The sequence below is a fragment of the Crocodylus porosus genome, unplaced genomic scaffold (genome assembly GCF_001723895.1).
Source record: "Crocodylus porosus isolate Cpor-Errol unplaced genomic scaffold, CroPor_comp1, whole genome shotgun sequence".
In the NCBI taxonomy this organism is placed as follows: Eukaryota; Metazoa; Chordata; order Crocodylia; family Crocodylidae; genus Crocodylus; species Crocodylus porosus.
The window spans coordinates 2,500,287-2,526,386 of record NW_017728914.1 but is presented as its reverse complement, the minus strand read 5'-3'; the positions used below and the strand labels follow the sequence as shown (position 1 = coordinate 2,526,386).

The window sequence follows — 26,100 nt, the reverse complement described above, 5'->3', positions numbered from 1 at the left end:
GCTCATGGTAGCAGTCTGCTTCCACTTCTTCCAGCCCTACACCAGCCCCCTGCACCAGCCAGGGGAGCTCTCCCTGGGTGCTAGCCCTGGAGTGCAGGAACATTGCTCCTCGCCCGCGGGGAGCTGCCTGCTGCCAGGGCAGGCTCTGCCATTGGAGCCTGGATGGGGACAATCAAGGAACTCCCCACCCCCACTCTGTGATCAGGGAGTGGGGGCTGGAAGATTCTTATATCCCAGCTCTGGATCCCCAATTGCACTGCCAGGGCTGGAAGATAAGAATTGCCCCACCCCAGATCTGTTGTGATCACAGAGTGGGGGCTGGAAGTATCCCGCTGTCAGGGCAGAGGGACATGGTCCCTGTCTGGGCCCCACTGGTGGAGCCCACCTCAGCATCCGGCAACTCCGAGGGGGAAGGAAGCAATCTCCTGCCCCCTGCTGCCCAGCTGACCAGGAGCACGTTTGCTCTGGGTTGGCCACCTACATATGTTGTGTTGCACAGTAATTACTCCCAAGTAAATTTTCTACTTGTATTTACAGATAGCAAATTTACTCATGATTAGAGCAAACTGCTTTGCAGTAGGAGTCTGAACATATAGATGGTGATGTTTGCTGCACAGTAATTTACTCTAATTTCAAGTAAAGCATCTTCTGTAGACACACCCAGGAGCAGCTAGGGTAAGAACAGGACATGTAGCAGCCTCAGCTAGCCAGAAATGTAGAAAGTCATGTATGTGCGTCTCTCCTTTGCCATTATAACTCAGTGGCTAGGGCACATACCTGGGATGCTGGAGGTCCTGCATTCTAAGTCCCCCTTACTCAGGAGGTGTGTGTGTGTATGGGGGGCAGGGGTGCTGAAGTAGGGCCCCTATGCTTTTCAGTTCAGTAGTCCAAGGTCAGGCTAGGACACCCCTTTGAAAGACAGAGGTCCTGTTCCAGTTCCCCTCCCTTCTCTGGTGCTACTTTTGAAGCTGAACAACTAACACAGTCATTGAAAAAACATGGATGAAGGACATTGCAGGGGGGAAGCATCTGGCCCACTGGGGACAAGGTTAAAACCCCAACCTCCATTCCCACCCAACCAGCAGCCACCTCACTATGCTACACATCCTCTGACGTGTCCCCTTCCTTCTGGCCTCATACTCCCTAGTGGTATAGCTAGCGTGGGATGACAGGGAGAACTGCCCTGGGTGCCAACAGTTGTGGGGGGCAAAAAAACCCCAAAACAAAACCCAGGGGTGATGGGGTATCCCTCTCTCTCTCTTTCCCTCTCTCTCCTGTGTGTTCCTCTCTCTCTCTCTCTCTTTCTCATGTATGCTTAACACAGTAGCAGCAGCAGCCAGACACTGCTTGCTGCCCCTTTTGTGGAGCAGCCAGCCTGAGCACCCAGCCACATTTGTATGCTTCTGTATCTCCCACACAGCTCCCTCTCATGGCTGCCTGAAGGCCAGCTTCAAAAGGGACTATGATGGCTGACTTGTGCTGTGGTAGCTTTTCTGGGAAGTCAGAGATCCAGATTCCAAGCTGCTGTGGCTAAGGTGGACCCAAACCCCAAGTTCTCTAGTTTCCCAGCCAAGTGCCCTAGTCATTCAACTACATGGAAGAAAACATGGGAGGGTATTTCTCATTTTGTCACCCAAGCATCTGAACAGGTTGGGTGCACACATAGCAGCTATCCAGGTATACAGGGCTATGTGCACAGAACAGAATACCAATCTGTGCGTAAGTAGATTTTTTCAGACTTATGCAACCAAAAAACTGCCATGTAAACCTCCAAATCTGGATGCCCAGGTGCGCAGGAAAGGAGTACATGTAATAATGTAATAGTAGCATTACCATCAGTGACCTTGTTTAGATGGGACAAGGAAAGAAAGACAGAGGCATTTAAAGCTAACATTCTTTTTAAGTGTTTTTGATCTTTCCCATCCCAGAGTGAACAGTATCCCACAAGTGTAACAATTTTAAGAACTAGTATTTTGTGGCTATAGGTAAAATTAGCCACCACTTGTCACTAGCTATTCAGTACTTTGTTTTACCCTCACTGGTCAGTGTGTTATCCCTGTTTTGTTTACTCATCTCTACATTACTCTAGATCATAGAATCATAGAAAATTAGGATTGGAAGGGATCTCAGGAGGTCACCTAATTCAACTCCCTGCTCAAAGCAGGACCATCCTCAACTAAATCATTCCAGCCAGGGCTTTGTAGAGCTGGGCCTTAAAAACCTTCAAGGATGGAGATTCCACCACCTCTCCAGGTAATCCATTCCAATGCTTCACCACCCTTCTAGTGAGAAAGATTTTTCCTAATACCCAACCTAAATTTCCCTTGCTGCAACTTGAAACCATTGCTCCTTGTGCTGTCATCTGCCACCACTGTGAACAGTTTAGCTCAATCCTCTCTGGAACCACCTTTCAGGTAGTTAAAGGTTGCTATCAAATCCCCCCCTCAGTCTTCTCTTCTAAAGACTAAATAAGCCCAGTTCCCTCAGCCTTTTCTCAGAAGTCATGTGTTCTAGCCCCTTAACTATTTATATTGCCCTCCACTGGACCCTCTCCAATTTGTTCATATATTTTCTATAGTGGGGGGCCCAAACTGGACACAATACTCCAAATGTGGTCTCACCAGTGCTGAATAGAGGAGAATAATTACTTCCCTCGATCTGCTGGCAATGTTCCTACTAATGCAGCCCAGTATGCTGCTAGTCTTCTTGGCAACAAGAGCACACTGTTGACTTATACCCAGTTTATTGTCCACTGTAACCCCCAGGTCCTTTTCTGCAGAGCTGCTGCTTAGCCAGTTGTTCCCAAGCTGTAGCAGTACATGGGAATCTTCCATCCTAAGTGCAGGACTTTGCACCTGTCATTGTTAAACCTCATGAGATTTCTTTTGCTTCAATCCTTTGATTTATCTAGGTCCCTCTGAATTTTAGCTCAACTCTTCAGCATACCTACTACATCTTCCTGCTTTGGTGTCATCTGCAATATGGAATTACTACTTGCCTCTTGAGTTTTCCTATAGCCCCCCTCAACATACTGTCTGAGCACATTACAGGCATTAAGCAATTAATTTTCACCATGGCCCTGTGAGATGATGGCATATTTCACAGATGAGCAACTGAGGCATGGCAAATCAAGTACTTAACATGTTCAAAGTAGAGCTCCCATCAATTTCAAATGCAGATGTGAGCGCTAAGCACTTTTCCAAATCAGACCCCAGGGTCTCATGCTGGGTACCTGGAAATAAGGAATTTAGAATTTTTGTGTGATGGGCTGGCTGGTAGTGACCTGGCCCAGGGGTTTTGAAAAGGCGAAAGATGATTGGAGGACTTGGGATTCCCTTTCCACACCAATCAGACCCCAGAGACTCACCCCTCCCCCATGTCCCAATTGGCCCCTTGTGTCACCTGGAGGGGAATAAAAGGGGCAGCGCGGGCTGGCTCAGGAGAGAGACTGTGAGGGACAACAAGGAAGGAGCTTCACAGAGCAGGCAAGAGCTGAGCCAGTGGGGCAGGAGCAGTACCCCAGAAGAGCCTGAAAGAGCAGGACCGGCAGGCACCAGTGGGACCCTCAGCAGCACGGTATGCAGCCAACAGGAGAGGTTCCCCACTGGGCTCCAGATCCCCTACGAGAGGCTGCAGCCAGCAGGAGAGGCTCCCCAGCTCCAGGAAGGAGCTGAACAGTGACCTGAGAGGTTCCCAGCTCTGCTTCCAGCTCCTCCAATCAGAGACCAGGCAGCACCATGTGAGGCCAGGGCTCCAGGAAGGTCAAGACCCCTGGCAAGCTGGAGCAAGGCTACCAGTGGTGGCTGTGTAGCAGTATTCCTGCTTACCACATGGGAAATCTGGGTTCAAGTCCCAGCTGAGAAAACTTCGGGTGAGTGAGATAACAAAAAGCAAGTCTTCTTACAATGGAAAGGGACCCCCCCACCCTTTCTCCTCTTCCAGGTACCAAGGCCCTATATTTCCTTTGCATTTTGTGCCTTTTTATATTTCTCCAACCCGTATTGTTTGTTCTGCTGTTTGTTTTTTTATATTTTGTTAACCCTGTTTTTTGTCAATGATTGTAAGTGTCTAACCTTTGTTGAATCCTGCCCCCTTGGGGCACTGTAGTGTCCACTATACCCTCTGATTTATGCCTGTTATGTTCCCAGTATTAAAAGGTATATGGTTACTTCCCCATTGGTGGTCTGGCTCTGGTCTATAGGAGGAGGAGAGTCCCTACACCTCCCACAGCACTTGTGCACCTGCTTTGATCCCTTCAGTTAGAGAGGGGGTACCTCTTGGAGTACCACCCAGGTTACACTTGCTTAGCATTACTATGAACTTTATAGCAGTTGCAGGGATAGAGGCCATGTAGTCAGGGCACCTTTCATCTACCCAAACTGTAAAACCACTCTCCCTCGCTATAGTCTCCTGCCTCATTCACTTTGCAACTTTCAGCTTTTGCAATGTATGAACTGGAAGTCCCACAGACAGTAGACTCCTCCCCTGTGCAAACATGTTTTAACCACAAAGCACTCAGTTCCAGGAACTGTAAAGAAGAAATTGTGTGTTAGTGGTCACAGACCCTTCTGCCCCTTTCTCACAAAGCCTAAGTTCAGTCTTTTTACCAGCCTCCTTACCCAGCCAGTGTCAATTATCTTATTCAATCTCTTTTCCAAAACCCCATCCCATGGCTCCAGGTCAGGGGTGGGAAATTTATTTTGGGCAAAGGGCCGCTTTCTGAGTTTTGGCAAGCCATTGAGGGCCACATGACAGGCAGCCCAGGGCAGATTAATATTAGTTTTCTAAATTTTTTAGGGGCCCCGCAGTCCGTATAGAATGGCCTGGCAGGCCGCATCTGGCCCCCAGGCTGCATTTTACCCACCCCTGCTCCAGGTCATCTTTCTCTAGCTCCAAGTGGTCACCCTACAGTCCTGTTCTTCTCATTAGCTTCTACCCTTAGTCCCCTTTCCTCACATGGCCTTTCGAGTCTCACATTTCCTTGTATTTTTTTTTCACCTGGTCCTAGTCCTCAGCCCCATAGTTCCTTGCCCAATCTCTCTTCCCAGTCTATTCAACCCTGTTCCCATTTGTCTCTCACCTCTATTCCTCATCACCCTGCTTCCTCAGTCTTCCCCCTAGCTCTCAGTTTATCTCCTCTCCCAGACACAGTCCCATTCATCCTCCCCTAGTCCCAATCTACTCTCCCCTTTCCCAAGACCAGCTCCAGTTCCCTTGTATTTGAGTTAGACAACATCATCCTCCACACTGCTTGGACACGGAGAGAAAAAGGACCCAGGGGAAAGATCAGATCACTTTCCCCAGTTCCAGTGCCTGGCACCAGATGGATAGTTGCCAGGAGCAACAATTTCAGGGAAAGATGTTTCAAGGGTTAAACTTTCACACCACATCTTCACAAGCGAGTGAGCCCAGCTTGTTCAAGCCAGCTCCTGGTACTGCAGTCAGCATGCCTGGGTCTGCATTTAAAGGACTGCCCTAACAAGCTGATCTCCACTGCAAAACATGATACACTCTCTCATTTTGTTTGAGAATCTCTCTGCCTCTGCATTTTCCAGCCCTAGAGCCCCTGCCATCCAGATTCTTGCTTTTGGGTGACCTTTGGACTCTGACCTCAGCCTAGCATGCTTGCTTCAGTCTCTGGCTGGACATCCTATCTAGTTTAGGTCTGACATCCTGGCTGCTGACCTTCAGCATTTGACCTTTACCTCAGATCTGCCTCTTGTCTTTCACCCTTTATTTGGTACTCTGACTCCTAACTTGTACCTGGTATCTTGTTCCCTGCCCTGTGACTTTGTTCCCTGATTACCATCCATGACCCAAAGCTCTAGCAAGTATTATTAGACTGAGCTACAGCAGTGGCCCTTGACAGTCATACTCAAACCACATCTGACCTGAGATTATGCATGCTCAGTGTAGACAAACTCTAAGGAATTCAGCTGCCAAACCAATCAGGCTCTACTGAGCCTGTCTGAACTGAGATCATTCAAAAGCTCGTAACTTGACTACATTTCTAGCCTCTTGTCTCTCTTCTGTGTCAAACTCCAGGTTTTTGAGGATCTGACTTTTGTATTTTTTTTTACTAAAGATCCCCAGATTATTATAGGTGTTAGAGGATACTTTGCAAAATGAGCTGAAGTGGATCTTCTTGTGGACTACTGAAGAGACAATCATCTTTGACAAGTTTGTCTAATATCTCAGACCACCACACACCAGGTGATCCTATGTTGTGGGAATGGCAAAAGACATATCCCTGCTACCAAGTAACCCTTCTCCATATCAGACTTGAAAGATATGGAAGACTCCAAAGTATGGCGATACAAGATTTCCTTTTATTTATTTAAAACAAAGAAACCAACCAACCAAAACCACTTCTGTTTTTTCAGTATAGGAAAAATAACCATTTCTAAGATTATGGTAAGATCAGAGGAAACTATGAGCTAATTTTGCTGAAGCTTTTCACATAAATTTATCCTGAAACAGCTTCCAGGTAACGAAAATTCAAACATGAATAATTTACATGTGGTAAATTTATGAACAGTTAGAAACCAGGTTCTATTGTTAATTTTGCCCGACACTTTACTATGCACAGTGCTGCCTGTAACATATATTGATTATATTTGGGTGCATATATACATGCATTTACTCCAGCCAAGATGTACTGTGCAGTAATTTACACATCTATACTTTGTCCTACAGTGACCTACTGATGTGCTACATCACTGTACAGCACACTGTGGCAATGTAGCAATCACATGTGTCTACACATGATCATCAGCTATGTCACCATAGCGGCGCCCTCCCCTGTTACAGCATGCTGGTGTGATGACATAGTCGTGAAATCTGACCATGTGCCGCATGCATGGCACTATAACCATCCATACTATGCCATGCTTCAGTACTTCCAAGAGAAAGTACTAAAGCATGGTGCCGTAGCAATGTCACCATACAATGACATGTAGATGTGCCCAGTAAGGGTTTTTCGGTAGGTTTAAGGAGAAGATTTGCTCTCAGTTCCCTGCAACCCTGCAATGTGACAGCTGTTTCCTGGCCCTGAGGGGCTGCCTGCTGCTGGGCTGGGGACAATGTCTCCTTCCCCTGGCAGCAGGGAGCTACTGGCCCTGGCTCCCCAATCTGCGTCATGGGCTTGGAAAAAGCTGCAGGGGAGCGGCAGGTCCCAGCCTCCTGCCCCACTAGTGAGGCAGCTAGCACCTAGCTTGCTTCTATCTGCTCTATTGCTGGATCAGAGCAGGGAGTTGAGACCCGTTCCAACCCCACGGCTCTTTCTATCCCTGTGCCTTGATCAACCAATTAGGACAGGGGTCTGGGACCTGCCCCTCAGCATGACAGTTCCTGGTTATCTCCGGGCCATGCAGGGAAGCCTGCATGTGCAGCCTGGCATTGGCTGAGGACTGCTCAAAACAGGTCAGTCCCCCAGCTACTTCCAGGCACGCATGCTTCCCCGTGTAGCCTGGGGCTAACTGGGAACTGTCTCAGTCAGAGGCAGGTCCCAGCCAACTCTAGGCTGGGCAGGGAACTGTCCCCATGCAGAGAGCTCCCAGCCCCTGCTCTGTGATCGCAGAGCTGGGTGTGAGGTGGGGGGAACAGGCTGGGGAGATTGTCCCCCACAGCTCTGCACTCATGGAGCTGGGCAGGGAACAAGCTCCCCAGCCCCTGCCTGCAGGGAGCTCCCAGTACTGGCTCCAGGATGGCAAAGCCACTGCTGGGAGATCCTTATCTCCCAGCCTGAGACCTGTGGCCCTCTGGCCGCAGAACCACTTCTGAGAGATAAGGGTCTCCCAAGTCCCCCTGCCCTTCATCACAGTGGTGGAGTAGGGGCTGGGAGATAAGGATCTCCTAGCCCCCCACTCTGCAATTGTGATCTGGGAGCAGGGGTCTTGGAGCTCCCTGTTGCCATGGCAGGGGGGACATAGTCCCTGCCGGGGCTCTTGTGGTGAAGCCCACCCTGGCAGCAGGCAGCTTCCAAGAGCAGGGACATACCTCCCACCCTTTCATTGATGGCAGACTGGGACCAGGTTTGGTTCCTGGCCAGGCATCTACACAAGCACTATGGCACCATTACTAATGCAAAGTAAATTTGCTACTTTCATTTGCAGCTATCAAATTTAGTTAGGATTAGGGAGATTTGGTGGGAGTGTTTACACATGCATTTAAGCTTGCCTAAATTTAATGTGCATTAGCTTAACAGTCATTAAGTGGGTTTAGACAGGCACCTACATATGCAGTCATTAAAGCTCATTAACGCTGTGTATGGACTGACTTGGGACTAAAGCGCTTTAACATATCTACTGTAAGTTAATGTGCTTTAACTATTTGTGCCTAAATTCACCATTTTAATGTGCATTAAAGGCACACACATGTAGATACGAACCCTTAATGCATATTAACTTAAAGTGTCACGTGTAGACCCACCCACTGTGAAGTAAGCATGTGCACATGAAGATTCATTTGCCATTAAGTGTCTGGTGTAGACGTGCCCTCTACATGATGCAGAACCACATGAGAATTGAAATGCATCCACTGATCCCATAATTTATCTTGTCTTTCTATTATTCTTCTTACTCCTCCATATGACCCTAGTTTCATCCTCTTCACATTCCAATCCTCAAGCAAGATTCAATGGGTGACATTTCAAAAAAAAAACAAAAAATCAAATTAAGACAGTTCCTTCTTTTGCCCTAAATGAGGTTTCCCACTCTCCCAAAAGTTCCTTTTATAAAGAATTTACATTGGCTGGAGACGGGATGGATAATATGCAGTCCAGGAAATATCACAGATTGAAGGTCATGACCTTTTGGCATTTGAACCTTTATAATGCTGAGCATAGAAGATTCTCAGCTTCACAGTACACACACAGTACTTGCTGCTAGCCCTGAAAGACAATAAGATACTGGAATTCAAAAACAAAGCACGGTTAGTCCCTTAGCATTCCTCAGTCTCTGACCAATAATAGTAATGTGGAGTAATCTCTTGAATATCAACATTGAGCAAGCTGAGCAGGTCATCCCAAGTGGCACTGATAAAAGCCACATATTGTATAGGCTGCATGTGCCATGCACACTGCAGACAAACTATTTTAGGATGCTTTAGAGCGTCTTCCAAAATGTTATTCTGGCTGGTTTTTTTATTCCCTTGTCTGTAAAGCCAAGTGCATGAGTAACCATGAAGCCAGCTGTGCAGGAAACAGATGGAGAGAAAAAAAAACCCTTATAAATATATCACCTGAAAAACCTTCTTAAAATAGACTTTCTATACATAAATCTGTCAGAATGTAATGCCTGGTATCTTGGGGCCTTGACAGAAGAGAAGTGGGACCCACTGTGAAGGAAAGATTTTTATATTTTGAATGGTACTCCCTCCTCTTCTTCTCACTATTTTTAGCCCTGCAAGATTCTGATGTTTCAGACTTCAACTCCATAACAAGCCTATGTATTAGAAAGCTTTTGCTGACCTAAGACTAAGCATCAATTATGCTGGGACCCAACTCAGGGCGATTTGGGGGGCAGAAAGCATGCTTTATGTTGTGGAGAAGGAAGAAAATTTAGTGGGCAGGCTAATTTTTTTAAAACAGAATACAAATATTTTTGAAGCTTCTCTGAGGATTGGAATTTTAAAATACCATGCAGAGTCCTGAAAGGTTGATCAGTGAGCAGAAGTCAGCTGATGCCAGCAAGGATATCTAATTATGTGCATATTATTCCATGCCTGTATATTTATTTCTCAGAGCAGCTGTACATAGATGCAAACCAAAGCAAAAACAGAATCAAATCATGTGGTTTCAGTTTGATTTAATGAAAATATTGTCCCCTCTGATAAGCATGTTATCCAAAATGTCAGTGCTGACCTACTTAGTGGGGCAATGTCCAAGTGATTCACTGGTGGGGGTGGGGAGCAACCTTAAGTCAGTAAATGTATGTGTGTGTTTATCTACAATGCAAAGCAACTGTGCCAAGCAATGGCACCCCAAATACTGCACTGCTCTATGCAGGCTATTTCCTGAACTGGAACCTTTGTACCTCAGAGTCAAAGCATGGAAAAAATATGCCTGGCCAGCTGCCTCTCACCCTTAGGCAATGCCCAGGGCACATGCCCCATTTGCCCACCCCATGTTACACTACTCGTGTAACTGCTGAGTGACAGTGTCATTTCACACACCAGCAGGAAGCAAATGTGGCTACACTGCTCCAGGTTGGGAAGCAGTGTATGCAGAACCTCACTGTGTATTTGAGGGCAATGCTGTCTAGTGCTGCAAGTCTGAAGTGTGATAAAATAGCCATGGTCAACTGCACATCGGAAAGAACAGCAAATATTCAATTGCAAATATATTCATATGCAGAACTGTTCTTGCTCATGACTATGACTGCATATTCAGATGATCCTCACATAAACAGCATTTTTGCACCTAACTCTGATCTGAAAAGATTTATACTCAATTAAGCCAAAAAAGTAAACTCAGGCAATTCACAACCTGATTGCAGATGTTCCACAAAAAGAAAAAAAGCTAAATGTAACAAATTATTCACAGTGGATGCAGTTGGCAGCAAATACTAAATGACTGTGCAGTACCCGGCGGGCACATGGGTCCAGGGGGCACATGGGTCATTTCTGATTCTATTGCACAGTAGCAACAACCTACTGTGTAGTAACCTGTTGCTACTGCACATTAGTGGCAGTGTCTCTCCTTTATTATAAGTCCAATAACACATGGATCAGAGGGAGAAAACAAAATATAACTATTAAGTAGAAAAAAATGCCTCTAAAATATTCCCAATATTTTTTCTGTAGAAAAGAATATCATTTATCTTAGCTGGGTCCAAGGTTTTTAAATAAATTGTGCCTCATTACAAAGTTTTTCCCCTCTCCAACCTGCTGCTATATGAGGTTGATGGCCCAGTGTAGAAGGCAATTTTAACACTGCTACATCTCTGACAGATTGAACAAAAGCATGATTTCTACAGCACCTATTTGGCTCAGTGCTAGTTTGAAAGTAGGGGACAAATTCATGTGATTAAATGCATCATTTTGCTGAATTGGGGCCTAAAATAGAAGCACAGTTCAAATCAAGTTTCCCTCTAAGTGGCCTCTTGGACATTCAAGAGGCAACTATGTAAATGTGCAGAGATACAGTGTGGGTATCTATGCTCCTTGGTGGCAATTTCAGGATCAGCAGAAACGTTCACTAGTACAAAACAATGTAGGTCTCTCTGTCTCCTCATCTATAAGGACTGAATGCTGATTCCCTGGCTTCACCTGCCTTGTTGACTCAGAAGGAAAGAACCTATTTAAATTCTCAAACTCACTTTCCCATATTGTCTATCATTATGCTGAGAATGAGGGTATAAATTAATTTTATTTTGACTATTTAAACATTATCATCTCCAGTTTAGTTTATCTGGGATGGGGAGATGAGGAATTTATTTGGTTTGTACTAAGTTTGTTGCTAACTGGTGTTTTATATTCACTTACATGCATCTAGACATTATGATAGCTGCATTTGTTATAAATCAAAACATAACTAACGGTATTTTAAACTAAGTAAGATGGCTTCCTCTTTTTAACTAATCAGATTATTTAATAATTAAGAAGCTTTATAGGTGTGGCAGTGCTAACCTATTGGCTACATCCATACGAGCACACCTGTATTTTGTGGTATCTCAAAGTCTTTTGAGGCACTGCAAAATGCACCCAATGCACGATTTGGTTTTCCGCACTGCAAATATGCAGCATAGAGCCAAATTTAGATTCCAGGAAATCCTGGTATAAAAAAAAAAATCATGGAAAAAAAGTGGGACAGTGCATGTGGTGGCAGAGTGCACCACCTAAAACAGGAGCCTGGCTGGCCAAAGCCATGCTCTGGCTACTGGCCAGGCTCCGCGCTCCCAGATTGCCACCACTGGAGCCTTGGGAGGCCCCCGGGATCTCAGGTAAGGCTGCTGGGGCCAGCCCAGATCCTGGCCCCAGGAACCCTTACCCCACCTGGAGCATTTTTTCCCCATGCTAACCCCACATGCAGGAGCGTATGCTGGCGCAAAAAGTAGCAGCACAAATTTGTGCCCCTGCTTTTTCCCCCACAGCATCCGTATCCCCCTTCTTATGCAGATGCAGCCATTGAATGTTTTCACAGGACTGTATCATGAATTAATAAGCCTATTACTAGTTTCAGTAGAAATAATTTTGCTTCCCTATAACGTCACTCCTTATGCTTTTGAGTCAGGGGCAGGGACGGGGGGAGGGACACCAGTGTGCTTAGTCCCATTGTGATTGCTAATGTATGAACACAGAAAGGTAGGCCCTGTTTTATATATCTCACAATCTCAGGGGATGGGAAACAAATTAAGAAGAGTTACAATGGGAAGGGACATATCACAAAATGGCTGACATGAAATTATAATATGTAAAAGCTAAATACAAAAATCTTACCACTGAATAAAAATGGCTAACATGCCACTACTTAGCCTTCATCTACTGCAGGAAAACTGAGGACAACAGGGTAAATCCCACCTGTAACGCATTTCATTTGACTGAAAGTCTGTGCCCTAATTATAGAATGTGTGTGTTTTTGCTTATGGGCATGTCCATGTTGGAAAAATAATTAGGTCCTTAATGCAAGTTACTTAACTTTTGTTAAAAGTAGGGGTGCACTGATAAAGACTTTCTTGGCCGACACCAATAGCCAATGATTAACCAACCATATCAGCTGATACCGATCTGATAAGTCAGAGGTGGGCAAAATGTGGCCTAGGGGCCGGATGAGACCTGCCAGGCCATTCTATCCAGCCTGTGGGGCCCCTAAAAAATTTAGAAAATCAACATTAATCTGCCCGGAAGCAGGGGTAGAAGAAGCTTGCCCTGTTTCCCATGTTATATCTATTCTGTAGATAAACCAAGAAGCCCTATTCTAGAACTGCCAGTCTGACACCTTCTACCAGAATTGAAACCAGTGAGAAAAATAAGAAAAACCTGCATATGTATAGAGGGGGAAAAAAAATAATCACTTACCCACTAGTTCCAGGTCTCTGGGCCTGAGAGAAGCGCCAGTCAGTATTAGGCTGTGCTTGCTGCAAGGGAAAAGAAAAATGTTTTAATGTTTCTATTCTTGACTTTAGATATCAGAGCAACCTGGTCCAAGATTATTCCAAAGTGAAAATCGAGATATGCTGAAGAAGGGCTGTAAATAGATAAAAGAGCATAATTTTAAAATGAAATTGAGCAATAAGAAAAGTATTTTTTTTTCAAGGGAAACAAACCAACCAGGACAAACAAACAAAATAAACAATGAGACTCTGTCCCTTTCCCTGTCCCTTCTTTCCATAATATTTCTGAAGCAAGATTTTTGCTAGGAAGCATAACAGAACAAGTCAATGAATAATTTTCCAAAAGCAGGTTGGGAAACCAATCTGTGAAAGAAATGAAGCATATGATAAAAACTGATGACATCAATTTAACTTGAAGAACTCTATAAATGTAATGAGCCTGGGAGGAAACAGAGCTAATTGACACTGAGAAGGGTATGTTTAAATAGCAAAAGCTAGAATAATATCAAAACTTCCTAATCCATCCTTTCTCTGTTTTTAAAAATGCCTGAACCCAATCCTGGCTACACAGTCTGTATTTTGATCAGTCTCTTCCTGGATGCTGTTGTCTTTGATGAACTGCAATATATTTTTCTGTCCATGGCAAAAACAAGTTGCCTTCCACAATAACATGCATTATTTGTTTAGGGGACACAAGAGACTACAGACATAACAGCACTCTAAAAACTTGGTTACTGGCCTTGAATTACTTTCCACCCACATTGTTTTATTATCAGACAATGGACAATTTGTAAATAAAGAAATACATGAAACAGCTTTGTCTATTTCTGGTTTGAATCAACTCTTTGTGAAGAAAGCTAAATGGCAGAACTGTTTTCTGTCTGAAATACAAGTAGTTCTAAGAATCATTCTAGCCATGTTCTTAATTAACTTGGGAGTAATAATGTGCTACCTGAAACACTACAAAGATTTCTCTTGAGCTATGCTGGGAATGAGCAGTCTAGGCTCTATAAAGCAGAACAGCAGCCATACAAGATAATACAGCCTGTACATGCAATTAGTAATGAAAATGGAAACAGCTGACCTAGTTTTTCATTTCACAGAAGATTTGATATCACTAATTTACCCAAGCATTGGTGATTATGATAAAGAAAAGCAGAAGGATAACTGCTGACTTCCCCAAAACAGAGACATCATTGCTGTATAAGTTGGGTGTAGACTAAATAGCAGACAAATAAGAACTATACACTCAGTCACATACACAGGTACAAAAATATATGCATATTAGGCTACTAGTTTTTTAAATGTATATGCAATAATGTATATAAACAAATGCACAAAATCATTTTGTAAAAAAGGCCTCCTTTCTTATTTTCTAAAATGATGTTCTAATTGTCACTTTCTATTTTAGGACAGAGGGTTACAGACATCAATATGATTTTAAAGCTGAATCCCAAATTATCAAAACTAGGTGTCTAAATAATTGGGTATTTAAACAAAAGTAGCTTTTTTCAGAGGTGTTAAACATCCCCACATTGTACTGAAGTGAGAGGGAGATGTGAGTGCACAGCATATTTTACAATGGAAACATGTATTTAGGTACATTAGTATGGATTTCTGCACTTCACTTTAGGGCTCCCAGTTTAAAGAAGTCTGGTATGGTCAGCGGTTAATACAACACCCAACTCATCAATTGATAATTTCTATAGCACACCTGTAAAATATTGAAACAAAGAAGCCTGTTTCATAAACCACTCTGTTCCAAGTATAGCTTAAGGTCCATAAAGTGGCAAAAGTTAAACATGAAAAACTTTCACATACAATTAATAAGGCAATGTATTATGCCAAAAACAACAACACACAAAAATGCCTTTAAATGTCATGGAAAAAAAATCAACCCAAATCCCCAGACCAGCTACTGCTAATGTAGGAGCTTTAATTCTAGTAGTAGATGCTATTTACACCTTCACCGCCCCTGCCTCTTGCTAGGGGGGTGATGGCAGTAGCTGTTCTCCAGAAGGCTGCTAAGTGTATTTAAAGGACTGGAAGAGAACAGCATGCTAACATGAGTATTTATGGGTAGCTGCACTAACAGACAAGTACAACAAGGCACAAATTAATCTTACCCCATCACAAGGACTGGCTAAGGTGCTGCCCACCTGCTCAAAGGCAGCCATGCTTTCTCCAGTAGAAGAATGGCTGAAAGGTTTTATGAAGAGGAAGTCACCTTGATCAGACATTGGAGATAAACAAGATTTGTAGCATTGTGCCTGGGAAACCAGGCCAGTTCCTCCAAGGCCTGGTTTCAGCTGCCCACGAAAATATGTGGTGGGCTCATGGCCAGCCCTCCTGCAACAGAATATGCTAGGCCAGCCCACAGCTCCAGGGCTAGCTTTGAGGCACTTAGCACCCAAAATGGCTAGCATTGCACACACTACCAGAGAGATGGCTACCAAAGAAATTATGAGATAGAGGGTTAAACTGGAAGCTCTGGATGGTGATTTAGGAAGTTCCATGGACTTGGCAAAGTCTTGCAGGCTGTTCTCTTCCAAGGGAATGAGGAGAGTAACTGAAGCTGACAGAGAGGGAGTCCCATTATCTTGCACCAGGACCACCAGCCTGTGGGACAGGCCCAATTCCCTGAGGGACTGAGTTATTCGTATCTCCCCTGAGTGGTGCTCTACACTGAAAGGACATGGCTCACTGCTCTCCTGAAGCAAGTAAGACAGCCAAGCATTGTGACCACTGTCAGCATCAACAGCCACAATTTTGGTTACCAGGTAGCCAGGTTCTGCAGAGGCCGGGACAGCCTGCTGGAAGGCAGAGCCCTCCGGAACTGAGGGATAGATAATGGTGGGAGCATTGTCATTCTGATCCAAAACAAACAAGTGGACTATGGCCGTGCTGCTCAGAGGTGGAGACCCAGCATCCTTCACCTCCACAGGCACCTGGAACACTTTCTCCTGTTCATAGTCTAAAGCTTGCAAAGTATAGATGGTGCCATTTTCCTGGTTGATGTGAAAAAAGGTTGATAAAGGTAAATCCTGGCCTCCATGATCCACAATGGAGTATGACAGCTTGGAGCTGACACCTACATCAGGGTCAGAGGCTGATACAGAGAAGATGGATGTCCCAGGAAGTGTGTTTTCCTGCACATGAGCTGTATAGGAAGGGCTGGAAAACCTTGGTGCATTGTCATTCACATCAGCAATCTGAAGGAAGATGGTTTTCTGTGTGGAGCGCTGAGGGGACCCAGAGTCTGTGGCTCTCACTGTGATGTTGTAGCCAGCAGCTTTTTCCCGGTCCAAAGGCCCATCTGTAACCACGGAGTAATGCCCTTTGAAGGAAGTCACCAACTTAAATGGAAGGTCTTTAGTTATGTGCAGATGGACTTGTCCATTTTCCCCAGAGTCACTGTCCTTGGCAGCAATGAGTGCAATCACAGTGCCATGGGGTGCATTTTCTTGTACTGGGCTGGACACAGAGGTGAGCACAATCTCTGGGCTGTTGTCATTGACATCAACCAGCTCCACTCTCAGGTTGCAATGACCCTCCATTGCTGGGGATCCCTTATCTCTGGCTCGAACTGTGATCTCATAAGCACTGGATTCCTCAAAATCCAAAAGGGCTTTGGTTCTGATCTCCCCTGTGAGAGGGTCTAAGCTAAATTGCCTGGGAAGCTTATCTGGAGCGTTATTGCTGGCTTTGAAAGAATATTCAACCTCCCCATTGGGGCCTTCATCCAAATCTGTGACATTCACCTTTGTAACCAAGGTGCCCACTGGTAGATTTTCTTCCAGATAAATGGTGGAAATGGGAGGTTCACACACAGGAGAGTGGTCATTGGCATCCAGGACTTGAATCGTGATCTGGGCAGTGCCTGACCTAACTGGATTCCCACCATCCAGAGCAGTGAGGGTCAGATGATGGGCAGCCACCTTCTCTCTATCCAGGGATCTCTCAAGCACTATCTCAGGCATTTTAACACCATCCCCCCTCACGCTTATGCTCAGGGCAAAGTAATCACTGGGACTGAGCTGGTAGGTGGAGATGGAGTTGGAGCCCATATCCGGGTCTTCTGCTACCTCGAGGGGCAGCCGAGTCCCAGGACTAGCGACTTCGCTGATCTCCAAGGAGACTTCCTGCTTCGGGAACTTGGGGGCGTTGTCGTTGACATCCAGGATGTCCACCTCCACGCGGTGCAGCTGCAGGGGGTTCTCCAGCACCAGCTGGAGGTGCAGGGAGCACGTGGCGCTCAGCCCGCACAGCGCCTCCCGGTCTAGTTTCTCATTCACAAGTAAGACTCCGCTGGCCAGGTTCACCTGGAAATACTCGCGCCCGCCTTCGCTGACCAGGCGCAGGTTGCGGGCAGCCAGGCTCCGCACGTCCACCCCCAGCTCCTTCGCCAAGTCCCCCACAAAAGAGCCCGGCTCGCGGTCCTCGGGCACGGAGTATCGAGTCTGTGCAGCGGCCGGATCCGCCAGGGAGAAGGCGGCGCCGAGGAGCAGGAGCTGCCATTGCAAACTCCGTCTCCAGTGCATGCCGAGCCGCGTCTGGCGGGCGTGTGAGCGCTGCAGTCCGGCGGCGCCGCCTGCCCCCGGCTCCGGACCGACCGCTGCGCCGCCGGTTCCGAGATCCCCGGAGCCCCGTTCTCAGCTGCTCCCGGGTGACCCGAAAGGGCGACGCGGCTGCAGGAAGGCAGCTGGAGCTGGGGGTGGGGAGCCGATCACAAAGGCACAGTTCAGCAGCTCATTGGCAAACAGCGGCGCAAAGTCGGCAAGCACTGGAGACTGACAAGCGACACATCGCACCTCCCAGCAGCGTCGCCCCTTCCCCAAACCCCCTCCTCCCCCGCCGCCCAGCCTGCTCCCCTTGCCCCAGCCCCGTCGCTTCCACACCCGGCAGGGAAGAACTCCGCGAGTCGCTGACAAAGCGAAACCCGGAGCCCCGCGCGGACTGTCAGCTCCCGCCCGCCAACAAATCCGAAATTGCAGGTGCTGAGCACTGAGCAGGCAGAGCTGCCGGCGAGCCCTGGGGCTTGACACGACCCGCCAGGGCGCGTCGGGGGAGCAGGCGGGCAGAGCGCTCGCCCCCCTCCGCGGCCGGGCTGCCTGCACCGAGCGGTATCCCGCGAGCGCCTTCAAACCCTCAGGCTACTTGTGTCTCCTGCCTCTAGGACCCAGGCGTGAGCAGGCAGGCTGGGGCGCACGGGCCGGGGTCTCTGACCAGGCTGGGTCAGCTTGGGGGCGCCGGAGCCGCAGGGTCAGTACTTGATGCTCACCTCACTAGAGTAGCAGAGATCAGGTGCGTTGCTGCCCGAGGTGTTTCCCGAGGGTTTCATGAACATGAACTCGCTGATGTCCGAGACTGGGGAAAAGCAGGATCTGTATCCCCGGGCGGGGGGAGCCGTGGGGGTCACCTGGACACCGATCATGGTGTCCGCTGCGCCGGGCTGGTACTGCAAGTGTCCTAACAAGTGGTTCGGGGGAGGACCGAGTGTGTCCCCCTGGGCACAGCAGCCGAGGCCGGAGGACTCCGCGCGGGTCTCACGCCTGAGGCATCGGACACCCAGACCCACCAAGCCAGCCAAGGAGATCGCCGAGACGATTGCTAAAGAAGCGATCAAGTACAGAGTTATGTCGGGAATGTTGTCGCTTTCTGCAGTGTGAGCCCTGAGTCCCCGGAAGGCTTCCGGAACACCCTCCTCCAGGAGCACCAGCACAGTGACAGCCGTGGACAAGGGCGGCTCTCCCGCGTCCTTAATCACCACGAGGAGCTCCTGCGCCTCTGCGTCCTGCTCCTCCAGGGCTCTGGCCGTCCTGATCTCTCCAGAGCGCAAGGCCACGCTGAAGAGACCGGCTTCCGTAGCCTGCTCCAAGTGGTAGGAGAGCCAGGCGTTCAGTCCGGAGTCCGAGTCCACCGCCCCGATCTTGGCTATTAAGGCCCCGGGGGGAACAGAACGAGGGATCTTGAGCTGAACCGTCGCGTCCCGCCCGGCCGGAGGAAACCGCACGCCGGGTGCATTGTCGTTTTGGTCCGTGACAAAGACGTGCACGACGGTTCTGTTGCTGAGAGGTGGGGAGCCGCCGTCTGAGACTTCCACCTGGACCTGGAAATAGGGGGTTTGCTCGTAATCAAAAGACAGCAGGGAGGAAATTTGCCCATTGCTTGGATGTATGGCGACGTACCGGGAAGGCTCGGCAGCAGGGCCTGGGCCTGCGCCGCTCACAATGGAGTAGGAAAGCCGCGAGTTTTGGTCCAGGTCGAGATCCACTGCAGACACAGTGAGCAGCACTCGCCCCGCCGGGTTGTTCTCCGGCACCATGACCTCGTAGGAAGCTCTCCCGAACCGCGGTGGGTTGTCATTGACGTCTGAAAGGGCAACGGCGAGAACGATGTGTCGGGAGAGAGGGGGATCCCCCAAGTCAGCGGCGACGATGGTGACGTTGTACTGGGGGATGGTCTCGCGGTCCAGCGGGGCACTGGTGAGCAGCGAGTACTGGTGCTCAAAGTCTTTCCGCAGAAGGAAGGGGAGGTCGCTGGGCACCTGGCACTGGACCCTCCCGTGCTCCCCTGAGTCTCTGTCCCTGACATGTAGCACGGCAACTACGGTGCCAGGAGGGGCATCCTCGCTCAGGGAGCTAGAGAAGGAGGTGACAGCTACCTCGGGGGCATTGTCGTTCACGTCCGCGACCTCCACCACCACACTGCAGTGCTCCTCCATGGGAGGGGAGCCCATGTCCCTAGCCTCCACTTCAATCTCGTACAAAGCCGCCACTTCGAAATCGACCCTGCCTCGAACGCGGATTTCTCCCGTTTGATCCTCTATTGCAAATATCTCGCGCAAGGCTTCGGAGTTGTGGCTGCTCAGCGAGTAGCGCACGGCTCCGTTAGTCCCTTCGTCCACGTCCGTGGCGTTCAGCCTGGCCACGAGGGTTCCCAGGGGCGCGTTTTCCACGAGGCGGACGCGGTACGAGGGCCTGTCGAAGACCGGGTGGTTATCGTTGGCATCTAAGACCTGGATAGCAATTCGCGCTTTGCTGGACCTGGGCGGGGAGCCGCCGTCCTCAGCCGTCAGAACCAAGTAGTGGACGGCCCTGTGCTCCCGGTCCAGGGCCTTTTCCAGCACCAGCTCCGGGAATTTGCCTCCGTCTGTGCGCGCCTTCACGTTGAGGCTGAAGTTCTCGTTGGCGCTGAGGTGGTAGGTCTGCAAAGCGTTGGAGCCCACGTCCGGGTCCTGCGCCGGCTGGATCGGGAAACGGGCACCCAGAGACGCCAACTCGTAGATCTGTAACGCGACCTCGCTACTCGGGAACGCTGGAGGGTTATCATTGATATCCACGATTTCCACCTCAATGCGATACAACTCCACAGGGTTTTCAATTGCGAGTTTCAGGTGCAGAGAACACCGGTAGTTCTGCCCACAGAGATGTTCTCGGTCTATTCTGTCGTTGACCACTATAACCCCTGTGTTCACATTGACAGAGAAATACTGAGAATCAGAATCAGAAAGTACCTGGAGATTGGCAGCCGCCAATTTTGCCACGTCAGTCCCTAGATCCTTAGCAATGTTTCCCACAAAAGCACCCCGCGTCAGTTCCTCCGGGATAGAGTAACGGATCTGCGCGGAAGCACTCTGCAAAAACAAACAGAAAGGGAAGAAACGCGGGAATCCCAGAAACCAGGCAGACTTTCCTGATCTTCGCATCTCGCTAAAATCCACAGAGGGATGCGATGCACTGCAAAGAAAGTCTGTCTGCTTAAACTCCTGGAAGCTGATCTGTGGTTCTGTAACGCAAACGGGGGTGGGGGATGGGGGTCTGTGGTCACTGTTTACCTCTCCCATTCATTGTTTTGGGCTCAAATTGACAGAATCTTGTTCGGCTCCGGTGGAAAGGGGAGGGGTGAGCGCCGATCTCCAATATTAGCCTCTTATTCATTGGCCGAGAGTGTCTTTCCGTTCATCCAATCAGCAGGCACCTTCCCAGTACAGCAACGCAAGCACCAATCCATGTAGGGAAGTTGACACAGTGCAGTGAAGGCCCTTGCAACCTGCAAATTTTAACCTAGAGACACCAGGCAACAAACAGACAATAGAAAGCAAAGCTAACTCGCCGTGATCGCAGCGTGTGTGTCAGCCACGGCGCCTGCAGAACTGTTAGCTGGACTGATGATTTTTCAACAGAAAAGCGTTTTCTCTAAAAACCACTGGTTGATCTTTTGAATAAATCAAAACGCTTTAAATTAGACGCAGAAACCCGCAGCCGCTGTCGTTTAAAGTTGAATGTTAGTTAAATGAAAATAAAGACTAATGTCTGTTCCTCTCTTCTTCCCTCCCTCCCCCATCAGATCTCCTAGATAAATATAATTTAAGTACTTGTTTTCACACTCCAGGAATTCATAATCATGTTATAAGGTTTTCATTGCTTAAAGGACAATCAAATGAGAACACACAGGATGAAAGGATCTGGGACTTTCTGACTCACACACTAATTAGCAGCCCGTTGCGTTAGAGTGCGTCTGAAAGATCTAATTTACAAGCGACATTTCTAGCGTTATTTCACACATGCCCAACAACCCAAAGAACCCGTTGGTGGCCCGGCGCACTCACGATGCTGACACATTTTTGTGGTTTGTACCCAGACACGATGCTGCTCTATCCTCGCTCACGCACAAAGTACGTTTTGAGACACAGGGGCACTTGTGAGGAATGAAAGGCAAAAGCACTCTCACCTGGCCGGGTTCGTTCAGTGTATTTTTACCAGGTAGGAAAGCATCAGTTTCCATCGGAAGGGTGCTGGCGGGGGGACAGCTCAGAGGTCTCAGAAACGTGAAATCACTCCTGTCTGACCCCGGAGAAAAGCAGGTCCGATAGCACTGGCTCTGAGTGTCTGCAGGCCTGAGGGTCACCTCCATGTACTTCAACGTGCCATCCGAGTTCAGCTGAAGCTTTGGGCTGGAGTGTTTGAAAAAATCCCTGGAGGGCGACTCGCTCAGGCCGCAGCAGGGGGACTCTCTGTCTTTTTTCCTAAGGCATTTTGCAGACAGTACGATGAAAGTAACCAGAGAGACCATGCTAATGGCCACTAGCGCAATAATCAGATAGAGGGTCAGGTCAGGTTTAGCTTTGGGATCTGGAAGGAAATCGCGAGCTTTGAAGCTTTCCTCAGACATCTTTTCTTCCAAGGAAACCAGGATGGTGACCGTGCTGGACAAAGCAGGGTCCCCGTTGTCCTTGACGAGCACGAGGATTTTCTGCTCCGCGAGGTCTAAGTCTTGGAACCCGCGGGCAGTCCGGATTTCTCCCGTGTAAGGAGAAACCCGGAACAAGGTGGGATCTGTAGACTGCGGCAGCAGCGAATAGGAGAGCCAGGCGTTATGGCCAGAATCTGCGTCTACCGCTGTGACTTTGGTGACTAGGTACCCCGCTGGTGCAGACTGGGGGACCCTGTGGGGCTCTGCAGCCCCTCCGCCAGTCACCGGGTACAGAATGGCGGGGGAGTTGTCGTTCTGATCCAGAATAAAAATGTAGATGGTCGTATTGGAGCTGAGACGTGGAGACCCAGAGTCCTGCACAGCCACGGGAATCTGCAAGACACGAAACTGCTCAAAATCAAAAGTGCGCTGGGCATAAATATTTCCATCGTCCGGGTTAATATGGACAAAAGACGAGGCAGGGGCGCCCTGGATTTCGCTTTCAACTATAAAGTAAGTGAGACGGGAATTGTCTCCTTCGTCTGGGTCAGCAGCGGACACAGTGCAGAGCAAGGAGCCCGGGGCGTTGTTCTCCTGCAGGAAGGAGTTGTAGAAGGGCTGGGAGAAGCTAGGGGAGTTGTCATTGACGTCGGAGATGTTCAGCAGTATAGTGATCTTCGTGGTTAGAGCCGGGGACCCCGAGTCCCTGGCGGTCAGCTCAATCGTGTACTGGGCAATCTTTTCTCTGTCCAGGCTCTCGCGGGTGATCAGAGAATAGTGGTTGTCGAAGGATTTGATTCTGAATGGCAAACTTGGTGGGATTTCTAGGCTCACCTCCCCGTTGACCCCAGAGTCACGGTCTTGCACATTCAAGAGCCCCACCACGGTTTCCAACGGAGTGTTTTCAGGCACTGGATTCACCAGGGAGGTCATCAGGACCTCTGGGGAGTTATCGTTGGCGTCTTCCACTTCCACCTGAACGACGCAGTGGCCTTCCATTTCCGGCACCCCCTTGTCTTTGGCTTTTATGTGGATTTCATAGAAACCCGTTTCTTCGAAATCCAGAGCTCCCTGAACAGTGATCTCCCCGGTGTGGAGATCTAAGGCGAACAACTTCCGGATTGAGTCGGACGTGTGAACTCCAAAGGAGTACTGTACTTCTCCATTGGGGCCCTCGTCTGGGTCGGTAGCGTTGAGTTTAATGAACCGAGTCTCCAGCGGGGTATTTTCCAGAAGGCTGACCTTGTACACGGGCTGATCGAACAGCGGGGCATTGTCGTTGGCATCCAAAACAACCACGGTTATCTGTGCGGTTCCCGACCGGGCAGGCTTTCCTCCATCGAAGGCGGTCAGGACCAGCTGGTGTTCAGATTGCTCTTCCCGGTCCAGAGCTCGCTCCAGCACCAGCTCCGGGAAAAGTTTGCCATCCTTCAGGTTCTTTACGGTCAAAGAGAAGTGCGGGTTGAGACTAAGATGGTAGGAACTGACAGTGTTAGTCCCCACGTCTGGGTCCTGGGCATTGTCCAGAGGAAAGCGCGCAGCCAAGGTGGAGGATTCCGCTATCCTCACAGTGCGGTGGGTGGTGGGAAACCTGGGAGAATTGTCATTCAAGTCCAGAATCTCGACCTCCAGGCGGAAGAGCTCCAGGGGGGTTTCTATAACGACCTGCACGGGCAGCACGCAGCTCACACTGGCTCCACACAGGCTTTCTCGATCTATCTGCTCGTTCACCAGCAGATCGCCGCTGGCCAGGCTCACGACAAAGTACCGTCTGCTCTCCTCGGACCCCAGGCGCAGCCTGCGACCGGAAAGATCCGCCACTTTTAAGCCCAGGTCTTGAGCCACATTCCCCACCACTGTCCCCAGCTCCGATTCCTCCACCACTGAATAGCGAATCTGCCCAGAGACCCAGCCCCAGCCGCACAGCGAAAACAAACCCAGTACTTGCCATTTCCAAGGGGGCTGCCGGGGCCTTCGGGGCTCCATTTTTGAGTTCTCCTGTCTTAGGAGGAGTCTTTGTCCGGTCTCGGCACAAAGGACGAGCCGGGGTCTGGATATCAGCTGCTAAAATCCCTCGGTTTTCCTCTCCACAGCTATTACAACAGCTCTCAGATCTGCCTGGCTGCAGCAGCAATTGTTAGTCAGAGTGGAGGGGGTGGGATGGGGGAGGAGAGCTGAATCTCAGCCATGGCGCTGGAGGAGGGGAGTAGAACTAGGAAGAGCGGATCCCCGCATCTTAGATCAGCAGCTAATTGGATAACAGCTCCATCCGCTGTCGGCCAATGACAACCCCTCCTAAACCTTTTAAAGGTACATACACTAGCGCCTCTAGTCTGCGTCAGCAGGACCAACTCCCACAGAATTACGTTTCACAAGCTTTTAGTCATTCGCGTTGGCAGCTAAGTTTAGATGCTCACATTCTGGTTCTCAAGGAAACAGCATGTCTGGGAAGCACACAAGGTACAAACATCCTCACAGTGCCGCTTAAGCAACCACAATGGTGACTTCAGCTATCATCCATCTCCTCCGAACAAAGGACAAATCCCCGGCTGTGATGCATGCAGAGCTATGGTCTCTGTGATGAGTGGCTTTTTATGCTCTGTGAAAAGGTACTTAGTACAGCTTGGCCAGAAGAAGCCTCCACAGCACATTTTCACTCAGTTGGCAGAATGCCCTCAATATAATTTTCGAGCCTAGACATAACCAGATAAAAGGTCCTACTTGCTAAACACCCAGTAACTACCACCCTGCAACGCAAGACTCAGGAAATAATCAGTCACGGTGTCTCAGAGCCACAGGAATAATCCGGTACTCAAAAAGAGAGGAATGATCATTTTACCAGCACTGTGTGTGAGGATTTTGCTGTAGTTTTACAGAACAAGTGTGATTTTCAGAAATCTACAACTTGACTGTAAGGACTGCTGCAGGCAGACAACAGTGCAATTGTTAACGCTATGTTATATTCTGCCTTCTTCACCAAGGACTTGGATGTTAAAGCCAACCCCTCACTCGGAACTGAAGGGTAAACGATGTTCTCAAAACACGAGTCACCAGAAATATAAGTAATCTGTCAACAAATTGACAGCATCATAAAAATGTGCTAAATCACAGCCTATTTACAAAATGCAATTCACATTTCACTTTGCAAGCTCCTCGAGATGGCTAACATGCTGGAGAGTGTCCGTGTTCCTGGTGTCCTGTGAGCTAACCACGCACTTGCTTTTCTCTGAAGGAGTCTAAAGGGCCTTTGGAGAAAGGCCCTTTAGAGGTTAAAGAGGATAAAGAGAAAAGAATCTCCCACAAAGACAACCGAGAACCTCAGCTTCTGATCCAGCCTGACATTCATTTGAAGATCTCCAGAAGGTCTCAGCTTTCCACGGAGCTTCTTCCTTCCCAGAGAAGTAGTGCAAGGTGTGTCGGAGCGGCTGTGCTTCTCTGGCACTCAAGGCCAGAAATATATGACAAGAACAGCGAAGAGACCTGAGACCACGGGCAGAGTAGCAATGGGGCACATCAGCAACTGGGAAAAGTGTTTCAAGTCTGGGATGGGTCCTCCTTCATATTCATCCTTACAGGCGTCCTGGTAAACGTGGGTGGCTCCTCACTGCCCCTGACCACGAGGGCGGTCTCTGGTACGAGGCAGTTCTGTCCCAGGAGGGTTTGGGTGGCTCTGATCTCTCTCGTGCTGGCCGCCACCCGCTCCAGCTGGAAAGGGCCCGTGATCCTGGTACTGTAGATGTGATCTCAATCCCGTCCTCAGATGCTCTTCCCCTCCCCCCCCCCCCCACACACACGCAAAGTCCCATCTCCTAACCGCAGGCTCCTGGTAACCCCTTCACTCAGATTTTGTGAA

At 48.7% G+C, this 26,100-nt stretch overlaps 1 protein-coding gene across 7 annotated transcripts in view; it reads right to left on the bottom strand.

Moving 5' to 3' along the window:
• LOC109309915 (protocadherin gamma-A4-like) overlaps window positions 1–25,325 on the bottom strand; it is a 49,639-nt gene extending 24,314 nt beyond the window's left edge. Inside the window, exons 1-3 of one of the 7 annotated variants that reach the window (XM_019534804.1) lie at window positions 24,196–25,325; window positions 21,786–24,045; window positions 13,018–13,076 (exon numbers count right to left, since the gene is read on the bottom strand). In XM_019534804.1, the coding sequence (XP_019390349.1) occupies window positions 13,018–13,076; window positions 21,786–24,045; window positions 24,196–24,233 (2,357 nt within the window). In that variant the 5' untranslated portion in view covers window positions 24,234–25,325. Of the gene's footprint in view, window positions 1–13,017; window positions 13,077–15,178; window positions 17,876–20,568; window positions 20,830–20,889; window positions 20,914–21,785; window positions 24,046–24,195 lie in introns of those variants that run through there. The other 6 variants (XM_019534806.1, XM_019534809.1, XM_019534807.1 and 3 more) reach the window with 6 other exon arrangements.
• Between the last annotated feature and the right edge of the window lie 775 nt (window positions 25,326–26,100).